This window comes from Octodon degus, unplaced genomic scaffold (assembly GCF_000260255.1).
Source record: "Octodon degus isolate 3935 unplaced genomic scaffold, OctDeg1.0 scaffold00132, whole genome shotgun sequence".
NCBI lineage: Eukaryota > Metazoa > Chordata > Mammalia > Rodentia > Octodontidae > Octodon > Octodon degus.
The window spans coordinates 228,316-239,244 of record NW_004524708.1 but is presented as its reverse complement, the minus strand read 5'-3'; the positions used below and the strand labels follow the sequence as shown (position 1 = coordinate 239,244).

The 10,929-nt window shown below is 41.1% G+C and overlaps 1 protein-coding gene across 1 annotated transcript in view; it reads right to left on the bottom strand.

Moving 5' to 3' along the window:
* Positions 1–85: 85 nt before the first annotated feature.
* Dydc2 (DPY30 domain containing 2) overlaps positions 86–10,929 on the bottom strand; it is a 12,079-nt gene continuing 1,235 nt past the window's right edge. The window contains exons 2-4 of the mRNA XM_004648978.3: positions 5,133–5,288; positions 4,669–4,791; positions 86–564 (exon numbers count right to left, since the gene is read on the bottom strand). Coding sequence (XP_004649035.2) covers positions 352–564; positions 4,669–4,791; positions 5,133–5,279 — 483 coding nt within the window. The 5' untranslated portion in view covers positions 5,280–5,288 and the 3' untranslated portion in view covers positions 86–351. The remainder of the gene's footprint in view (positions 565–4,668; positions 4,792–5,132; positions 5,289–10,929) is intronic.

The window sequence follows — 10,929 nt, the reverse complement described above, 5'->3', positions numbered from 1 at the left end:
CTCTCCACCATAATGACCCTGGTGGACCGCTGCATGCGTGCAAACCCATCAAAAAGCAAATCTCATCAGTTTTGTCACTTGATTAGTCCTTATTGTGAGTTGATTTTATCCTGTAACGAGTGCAAATTTTCTCATAATTTAGGGGTTTCCTGGCTGGTGAACCAGTCCTTGGGTTGGAGAGATCCTTCAGACACCACCTTTCACAGTCTCTCGAATTTTGGTTTAGGTGAGAGCTCACCTTGCTGGTCATCTTCTTGGCTCACAGTATCAAGGGAATGGGTCCTTTGCATTCTCTCCATTCTGATCCTCTAGGAAGCGGAGTTGGAGAGAGGGGGCATTTCATGAGCAGCTTCAAGAGGAAGTAAACGTCTTCTCTAAGTTCATTTCTTGTGGAGTGTCAATGCTCTGCTCAGTCTGGCCAGCTGAGTCTGAAGGAGGACTCCACTGAGGCACTGTTGGGATTATGTTGGAGGAACTTGGCAAGGATTCTTCCTCCAAGGCCACCTCCTCCAAAGGTTCTGTGTCCTCTTGCATGAATATGGCCTTCTCTGTGGAAATCTGCTCCTAAATAGAGAAGAAAAAAAAAAAAAAAAAGAAAAGAAAAGAAAAATAGTTACTAGTAGACCTTGTTTTCATACTTTTCTTCAAGGTATAAAAAGTAAAGCCATATTAATATGCTGATCTGTAAAAGGCTCAAGTCAACAACTTCTGACATTGCCAGTCCTACAGATAACCTAATACTATTATGGACTACTGGACTATATTGGATTATTTTGCTGAATTCACACACCAGCAATATTTAAATGGCAATGGAATACCCATCTCTGACAAAACTAAAAAGGAGATACAAATAAAGGACCATTTTGTACTATATTCAAAACAGTTGAGATGGACATACAGTTATTTTCTCTTAATTCAATGAATAGAAAGATTTGTGCTAATAGCGTTTGTGGACAGCATATCATGTCCGAATCTTGTACTATGAATAACCACTAAGTAGACAACAATATGTAATGTATTAATTATTGAAACTGTCCTACTAATTGGTTTTGAAACTGTCTCATTGACACTTGTTTCTCATAAAATTATTAAAAAATAAAAAATTTTTAAAAAGTTACTAGATTTTCAGGAATGAAGAGAACACAATACTGCTAGTTTCATGCCAAAGACAAAAAAAAGCTAAAGCAGACGTGTTAATAAACCACGAAACTGAGCATACTAGGACCAAAGTGATTCAACAGTTTAACTTCTCCAGTACATACTCAACATCTCTATGGTAAAATAGCATAATAGCAAAGAAAAACTTTCAAATCATGGAGTATGCGCTAATAAAACAATGGATTGAGACCGGGGAGATGGCTCAGTGGAATGAATGCTTCCCTGGCAAGCGCAAGGGCCTGAGTTCAATCCCCGGTTCCGCAAAAAAAAAAAAAAAAAAAAAAAAAAAAAAAGATGTTTAGCAAAAATGAAGGATAAAGGTTTTGCTCTTTCGGGTCCTCTTTTCCAAGATGACGAAAAAAAGAAGGAACAACGGTCGTGCCAAAAAGGGCCGCGGTCATGTGCAGCCTATTCGCTGCACGAACTGCGCCCGGTGCGTACCCAAGGATAAGGCTATTAAGAAGTTTGTCATTTGGAACATAGTGGAGGCCGCCGTAGTCAGGGACATTTCCGAAGCGAGTGTCTTCGACGGTTATGTGCTTCCCAAGCTGTATGTGAAGCTGCATTATTGTGTGAGTTGTGCCATTCACAGCAAAGTGGTCAGAAATCGATCTCTTGAAGCCCGTAAGGACCGAACTCCTCCACCCCGATTTAGACCTGCTGGTGCTGCCCCACGACCTCCACCAAAGCCCATGTAAGGGGAGCTGAGTCTTAATGGACTGAAGAAAACTCTTGAGAAAGAAATAATAAAATTGAATGTTACACTTTAAAAACAAACAAACAAACAAACAAACAAACAAAAAACCAATGGATTGAAAACCAGGCCTCAGCCTTTTTGAAACCAGGTATTTGAGTATGAAAGACAAAATGTAAAAGTGATCAATAGCAAGAAATAGTTTGTAATTCATTTCGCATAAACTAGAAACTAGAGCCTAGAATCTTGTATGATTTGATGTACTTCCACCTCTTTGCCATTACCTAGCTCTTTTTTATTTCCTTTTTTTTTCTTCCAGTACCAGGGATTGAACTCAGGACCTTGTGCTTGCCAGGCAAGCACTTATTCCACTGAGCTATCTCCCCAGCTCCAATCTAGCTCTTTTGATTGACTTGGAAATTAACTCACACCTTAATGACTGACTCTTCCTTCACGGGTAAGGGATCAGCTCGCCTTTGTCTTAACTCACTCTTGAGTTCTTTATTTCTTTCTAACACAGGGAATTAATTTGGAAAACCACAGTTTGCATATGACTCTATGGAATATTGAGAACATGAGCATATTTTAAGCAAAATACTGGCCTGCATATTGTCTTCCTTTACAATGGTCTATGCCTTACATCGTCAAAAGAATGAGATACCTACCCAGGCATGGCGGGACCTGCTGCCTATAATCCCACGACTTTAGGAAGCTGGGGCAGAAGGATTACAAATTTGAGCCCAGTCTGGGCAACTTAGTGAGACACTGTTTCAAAACAAAAAATAAAAAGTGGGCTGGATTGTAGTGAAGGTCCTGGTTTTGATCCCCAGCACATGGAGAAAAGAAAGAAAGAAAGGAAGGAAGTATAAGTAAAAGGTATACCTTTTACTTATCTAAAATTTATTTTCTTTCATTGTTATTGTTGCTGTTGTATTCCTGGGATTGAATGCAGGACCTCTACACTGACCTACATTCCCAGGCTTTCTTTTTTTTTTTTTTTTTTTTCCTGAGACAGGGTTGTGCAAAATAAGATGCCAAGGCTGGATTCAAATTTGTAGTCCTCCCTCTGTGGCCTCCCAGACTGTCTCTTAACCCATCACATTTCCCTCTAGCTGGTGGGGTTACAGGAGCCCCAGTTTATCTAATTCTTGCTAAGGACTTTGCTACAGGGTACAGTACCTTCTCATTGTAACACAAAAGAAGAATATAAAATACTGGTATGAGCAAAGTTTACTTTAATAAAGTTACCATAAAATGAGGGTGGAATTTTGGAGTATTCTCATACTTGCCTATTTCTGTTAACAATGACAGAGATGATCAGAGTGGGCAGTGAGGTGGCATAAGATTTGCTTAATGATTTTCATTTCAGCCAGCCCCAAACAACTGCTCAAATAATGGATCTTTGAGAGAGAGAGTCCCTTTTGACCATTGACAAAAAATAGCACAAACCATCTCCCTCTTAACTTCTCATTTTTAAAATCTATTCAGCCTTAAGAAATACATCTATTATTTATGAGGATATTGAATATAATATTATAAATGTAATTGAGCTTAATATTTCTATATTTTCAAAAATTGGCTTTTGAAACTAGCAAAACAGTGAATTGGATAGGACTGCATTCAAGATTTTAAGGCGCAGAATACAGCAACAGTGAAGAAATCAGATACCAACAGTAATTAAATGCATTTTCAGGGATCATGTACTTTGTAGAAAGCACAACATGGAAAAAGAATAGAAAATATTTTAGGAGATAAATGATGTGTTCATCAGACTGATGAATGCAGAGCTGTTTCCAGCTATTCTGAGTTAATAATTGTTATGACTGATGTCTAGATGTAGTCCTGCAGCCATGGGCAGGCTTCTAGAGTCTTTGATTAACCCATGGTCCAATGCTGGGATTTGAGCATGAGTGCTACGCTTTTATGGGGTGGGCAGCCTGCATAAAATATAAGGCAGGGAAAGAGGATTGCTTTCTGCTCCTCTTCCCTCTTTGCTCTTGCTGCTTTTCTTGTTTCCTGCTGCCATGTGCCAGTCTGCCTTGAAGCCAGCCAAACATGGATTGAGACCTCCACAAACTGTGAGCTGAATAAACCTTTCCTTCTTTAATTTTGGGTGTCAGGTATTTTGTCCCAGCATTGAGAGAAAAGTAAATGAGGCAATAATTTATGTTCATTATTACAACAGCATACAGGAGGCATCTGAGGCTTGATATAAGTAAATAGGATATAATATGAAAATAATAAAAATTAAATAAAATGTAAATATTTAAATTCAAACTAACAACAGCCATATTTAGTTTTTGAAAAATACTGAATATTTTTTGAAAAGGAACTTATATTAAAAACATTTATTCTAAGTGAACAAATTTTAAAAAATCTGGCCTAGGTTCAGTGGTGCACACCTTAATCCCAGCTACTTGGGAGGTTTGGGCAGGAGGATTGCAAGTTAGAGGTCAGTCTGGGCAAGTTAACATGACCTTATCTCAAAAACAAAGCAAAATCAATCAACCAACCAGCAAAACAAACAAAAGTTTGCTGGAGATATAGCTTAGTGGTACAAGGTCTCTGGGTTCAATCTCTGTACTGAAAAAAAAAATCTGAATTTTTAAGCCATTATCATCAATGGTATTTCCTGGAATCTACAACGAGCCTTCATGTGTCCTTTTTATTCATAATAATTGTCAATAAATTGATTTTGATATACAAGTGTGACTATGGAGGGAAAACGGGTAGAGAGAGCCTTAGGGTGCTCTGCCCAGATTGCCTCCTGGATGCCCTAGGTCGATCACCAGGCCCTGCTGATTCCCACCTCTCACCTTGTGATGCTCTGCATATTTCTGCTGGATTTGATATTCTTCTTGTTTCAGCATTTCCATCATTTCCTGTTCCTTCAGACCACGGTGATATTCCTCCTGCAGTTCAGTCTCCTCTTGCCTATTCTGCGGGTGATGCCACAGTCAAATCCAGTCAGCACAGAAAAGTCTTAGAAATAGTCCTTCCCACTGGAGACAGCTCTAGGACCCTTAAGCACATGGAACTTCCTTCTGTAGCTAGAGTCAGCCTTATGGGAGTTCCATGCTCACCAACTCCACCACCTACCTCATGTATTCTGTGTTTAGCCCTCAGACTCTCCACACTCCAGAGATAGCTAGGCCTAAACAATCCCTGCCAAGTGGATGAACCACAACTCCCACAAGCCAGCTCTAAGCTCATGCCTTGGGTTTCAGATTACTCCGAGGAGGCTGAGCCCTCACCAAGCAGACCCAGCTCACAAACATACCTTTTCTTTGTCTGTCTCAAGTTTTCTGTAGTGATAAAGCCAGTGAGCCAGGTACTCTATTGGGTCACTGGGCTTAACCTTTGCCACCTCCGCCAGTGCCTGGGACAGGCTATTTCTGAAGCACCTTTTCAAGTACTCAGTTTCCATCTTGGGAGCCTAGGAAATAGCAAAACAGGGAGAGTAGTTTACAAATGTAATCTCATTTTTAAGATAGATGCACTTTAAAAATAACATTGATTTATTTAAGGATAAACAGGAATATCCCAGATTCCACCTATGTTAGTTAGCATTCCATTAGCATGAAAAAATATGAGATAACCATTTGACAAGGAGGAAGCATTTACTTGGCTCATGGTTTCAGCCCATGTTGCTTGGACCTGTTCCTTTGGATAATTAAACAAAACATGATGGTAGGGAACATCTGGAGGGTAGAGGATCTTACTTTATAGCAAAAGAGAGAGGAAGGGGCCAAGGTCTCACAGTCTCCTTCAAGGATACATGCACAGTGACCTAGCTTTTATTTACTAGACCTCACCTCTTAAAGGTTCAGCCAGCTTCCAATAGTGTCACTGGCTTGGGACTAAGTGTTTTAGCACATGACCTTTGGGAAATAGTCAAGATCCAAACCATAACATTCCACCCCAGCCCCAGAGTCTCATGTCCCTCTCATAATGTAGCATGCATTCAGTCCAACCTCAAGAGTCCTCAAACAGTGTTAGTCTTGCTCAAAAGTCAAAGTCCTATGTGTCCTCTGAGAATCAGGGCAAATGTTAGCTGTAAGCCCCTATAAAAATCAAAAGACCATGTATTCTGGTTTAAATATAAAGCATGCCTCAAAAGTCTCACATCTTGGAAGGTGATCTGATCATGGAGTGGTAAACTCACCTGTGGACTCATCCCTGGATGAGTTCATAGGTGAACGTGCTGCGAGAGGTGGGGCCTGGTTAGAGGTGGTGCCTGGGAGCCTATCTTAGTTACTGTTTACTCATTGCTGAGACAAATACCCAACACTCAAAATGAAGGAAGGATAGGTTTATTTAGCTCACAGTTACTGGAGGGTTCAGTCCATATTCTATTGGCTCCAAGGCAAATGACAGCAGTTCATGTGGCAGAAAACAATGAAGAGTAGAGGAGGAGCAGCAGCTGCGGCATCCATCAAGCCTTTCTCTTCCTTCTACACTGACTGCGAAGACTGACATTGCATGGCAAAGATTGTAGCTCTTCCAAAGTGGAGTGGCTGACAAGATCAAGCTCCTCCAAAGACTGAGACTTCTCCACGTAAGCTGGGCAGGGCGGCAGGAAGCCTTTCTCAATTCCTGGGCCCTGCCCACCTTCAGGGCTAAGCCCCCATGCTGAGATCTGCCGGAGCTGATTCAGCCAAGTTGATACAATGTATGAACTAACACAGAGCCTTACCTAGCAGGGTATATAGTGGCCCTCCACTCCCCACCCCTGCTTCCTGACTGCTGTGGCTTGAGCCCCTCTGCCATCCTCCTTGTGCCTTGGAGCCTGCTGACCATAGACTGAGCCCGTGCACTCCAAAGCAAATGCTTTCTCCATCAAGTTGTTGCTTTTGGGTGTTGTGCCTTGGCAATAGGAAAGGGACTAAGAAATCAAGTTACATTCTAAGATACAACACTATGGGGTAATTTTAAAAAGGAGAAATAAGACCATAAGAATCATTGACAACTGAAACCCAGTAGTGAATACATTAAACCCTGTAGCTCTATTCCCAGTATTTGGGGTACACTGTGGCATGATATGTGCTCCCAAGGGCTTGGCCAACTCTATGGTCTTGCTGGCTGCAGCTCACATGGCCTAACGGTCTGTCCTTTGGGCTTGCTCTGCTTACTACAGTCTGCATCTCCAGCATCTCTCAACTTCCTTAGGCCTCCACGGTAGCTTCAACTAAACTCTCACAGGTTCACATGCTTCCCTATAGGAGCTGCTCACAGGGACTCCAATTCTGCCACAATATTTTGGCCTCCCAGGTGTTCCTTTTAAATCTTAGTGAAAGACTGTATGACCCTAGAACTCTTGCACTCTACACGCTTATGAGACCTATATCATGTGGATGATACTAAAGTCAGCTACCAGCTCAAGCAGTAGCTGGGCCTGGCTGGACCATGGCTGCAGTGGCCTCTGAGTGTCTAGATGAATGAACATAGGGAAAGAAGTTCCTGGAAAATAGTTTTCTGTGTAGCCTTGTAATAGACCACCTCAGGGTTTGAGTCTGCTACAGATGGGGGTGGTCTTACTGATTTCTGAGATGCCCTCAAAGCATCTTTCTTATTTTCCTTGTGAAGAGTACTTTTATTTTAAAAGCAGCATTAAATTCTTTAATGACTGTACTCTCCTTGGCCACAGCTTTATTCAGGCTCCTCTTATGGCAAAACTGCTAGTTTTTCAAACATTTCTGCTTTGGTGTTTTCTCTGGATTCTTAGTATAAATCTGTCTAAAATCAGCCAGCAGTACACAGACCAATTCCTGAAAGCTCTGCTGCTTGGAAGTAACCTCTTTTAGTTGAAACTAGTTCATTACCTTTAAATGCTGGTTTACACAAAGTCTCAGGGATTAAACAAAATGTAGACCAGTTGTTTTCCAGAAAGTAACATGCCGGGTCTCTAATCCTATGCCCAGTAGTTTCATTCCTATCTGAAATCTCACAAACCTGAGACTTTTATCATTCCTATGTGCATTTGGAGCCCTTGCCACAATTGCTTTTCAAGTTCTGCTCACAGCATCCCAAGCTTTTTTGGCCTCCCCCTTCAAATGTTTCTAAATTCCTCCTGAAAATCAGTTCTATAGGCATCTTAACTGTATTGTCAAGGATTATTACAACAGTTACTCTACTTCTTACTGATCAATTACTGGCATCAATTTTTGGTCTTAGCCACTGTTCAATCACTGTGACAAATCAACTTAAAAGAGGAAAGGCTTGTTTTTGATTCATGGCTTCAGAGGCTTTGGTCTATGGTTGCTTCCATTGCTTTGGGCCCGTGATAAAGATTCCAGCATGATGCTATTACATATGGTGGAACAAAGTTGCTTATTGTATGGAAGCCAAGAAGCAAAGGGAAATAAGAATGTGTCAGGGTCCTGCAATCCCTGTCAAGAACACATCCCTAATGACTTAAAGTCCTTCCACTTGGAACCACCACTTTAAGTTCTTACCACCTCCCAGTACTGCTACAGGCTGTGACCATACCTTTTCCACATGGCCTTTGTGAGACTTTGAGTTCCACATTATAACACTACCCTTGTCAAAAGAACAAGCCAATACATACTTTCCAATCATACTTATATTCAAATGGACTTTTTTCTAACACTCTTAAGTTAGATCAGACAATAAGATCTCAGGGGTCATCAGGACTGATGGAGCTCAACGCTCTGGGGGTTTGCAGTGGCTAAAGCTTTTATCTTACCCACACGTTTCCAACCTTCAGTAGTCAGAAAATGCCTAAGCAGGTGTGGCTGTAAACATCCATCTAAGGGCTATTGCAAAGGTGGAAGCGATAGTCTATGACATCGGTAAGATTTTACCAGGAACCATGGAATTACTCTAGGGAAGAGAGAGAAGGAAAATGCTGCGCCCTGCAGCCACTGCTAACACAATATTTTACTCTAATGCCAAAGCAAGTAGCTACTTCGAATGTGTTGGTGGTCCCAGATTTGCTATTAATCAGATTTCAAGAAAGCGAGGTAATGTAGCCCAAATAAGGTTGCTAAGCTAGAAGTGACAGTAATGCAGAGTACTAGGAACACAGACTGTAAGATCAACCAAGTTCCAGTCCTGAGAAGCTGACCCTTATGGCTGTGTGATCTTCAGCAAGTTGTTCAGTGTTTCTGAGTCTTGGTTTGAACATATAAGGAATAATTCATCAGATGAAGAAAAACTAGGCTATGTGCCTCATAATAGATGATTAGTAGAGATAATAAACAGTTGAAACTCATCAATGAATGACTGCTGATTAATACAGCACACCACGATCCAGTCCTCTTGCAAACACCAGACTTCTGCAAGACATTTTACACCTAAACTGTAATGATCACGGAGGCCTTTGTGTAAGGATTGATAGAATCTTGGGATAGTTCTTGTTATCAGGCATACATGGAAGAGATTGCCCTCCATCGTAACCACAGGGCTTTATTGATGGACCGACTGTTAGGACTTGACATGAGTGACTCTACTTTGATTATGACAACTTTCATGATGTGAACTCATAGAACACAATACTTACCCATGAATGCATATGAAAGCAAGTAGATAAATGGGAGAAAAGATACAGTTCATATAGTCTTGGTTTCTACCTAGTTACAAAGGTAGGAAAACATAAAAATTTTACTGTGGCAAAATCAGGAAAACAGCCTCAGTTAAGTGATCAAATTAGACAGCCTCAATAAAAGAACAAAGTGACATCACACGCCTCCCGATGGAATTTTCTTCTTATGGAACATAGCATCTTTCCATCCAAATGCAAAATTAGATCTAATTAAAACATCAAATAAAGCCATGCTGAGAAAGTCTGCAACTCATCTGCACTTTTTCTGCTGTCAAGATCATGAAAAGAAAACAAGAAAAATGAAAGGAGACTATGCAGTCTGCTATGGCTTATATCCAGATCTCCTACGCCCGCAGCCCAAGCTTCATGTAGTCATGAGGGCTGCTTCTCAGAGGTCGCTGGATTTAGGATGTATTGCTAGGATTGAGGGTGTGGAAGACCTACCCTAGGTATGGTTGTTACCCCGCAAAAGGCTGGTAGCCTGGGTAGGATGATAGGGAAAGGCAGGCTGGTCGCTGTTGCTCCGGTTTGCTGCCTTCTGTCTGCCATACCAGGAGTGTTCCTCAACTGTGATGCTCCTCTGCCATGCCACCCTGCCTCTGGAGCCAGCCGACTACGGACTGAAACTCTACAAATTGTGAGCTAAATAAGCCTTTCCTCCCCTTAACTTTGTGTCAGGTATTTTTCTCAGCAACAAGAAAAGTAACCAAGACACAGCCATAAAAATACATTTAATACAAGATCCTAGATTTGATCTGAATGAGAAAAAAAGAATTGTATAAAGAATACTGTTCATAAAATTAGATAGATTCAATCAAATTGTAATTTATGCAATGGAACTTATCAAGATAAACTTCTTGATTTTAAATAAGTGAAGTCTAAGTAAGAGAATGTCCTTGCTCAGGGGCTGAAATGCTTTCAAAAGATGTCCATGTTTTCATATCTGAGGCCATCGATATTTTACCAAATGTAGTCAGAAAGACTATGAAGATGTGACTAAATTAAGGACATTGAGCTGAGATGTGTTATCCAAGCACCATAATGTAATCAGAAGGGTCATTATAAGAGGGACATCTAAAGGCAAAGCAGAGAAGACAGCAAGGTGACAGGTCAGAGGGGAAGAGGTGTTTGACTCAAAGCCCACACCCCACAGGTCACTTCTAGAAGCGGACAAGGGCAAGGAAGTTGTTTGTAGAGGACCCTGTCCCTGTCTTTGGTATTAGCCCTATGAGATGCATTTTGGATTTATCTGACCTTAGGAACTTAAGAAAATGCACTAGTGTTTAACATACTACATTTGGGGTGTGGGTGGAGGGTGGAGATTTGGGTGGGCAGTAACTCTGCCCAGTTGACCCTGTGGTCTACAATAACCTGGATTTTTTAAAAAATCATTTATTTATTTCTCTTCTGTACTGGTGGTTGAGCCCACAGTTTCACATTGAGTTACATCTCTAGCACTTTTTACTTCTCTCTCTCTCTCTCTCTCTCTCTCTCTCTCTCTCTCTCTCTCTCT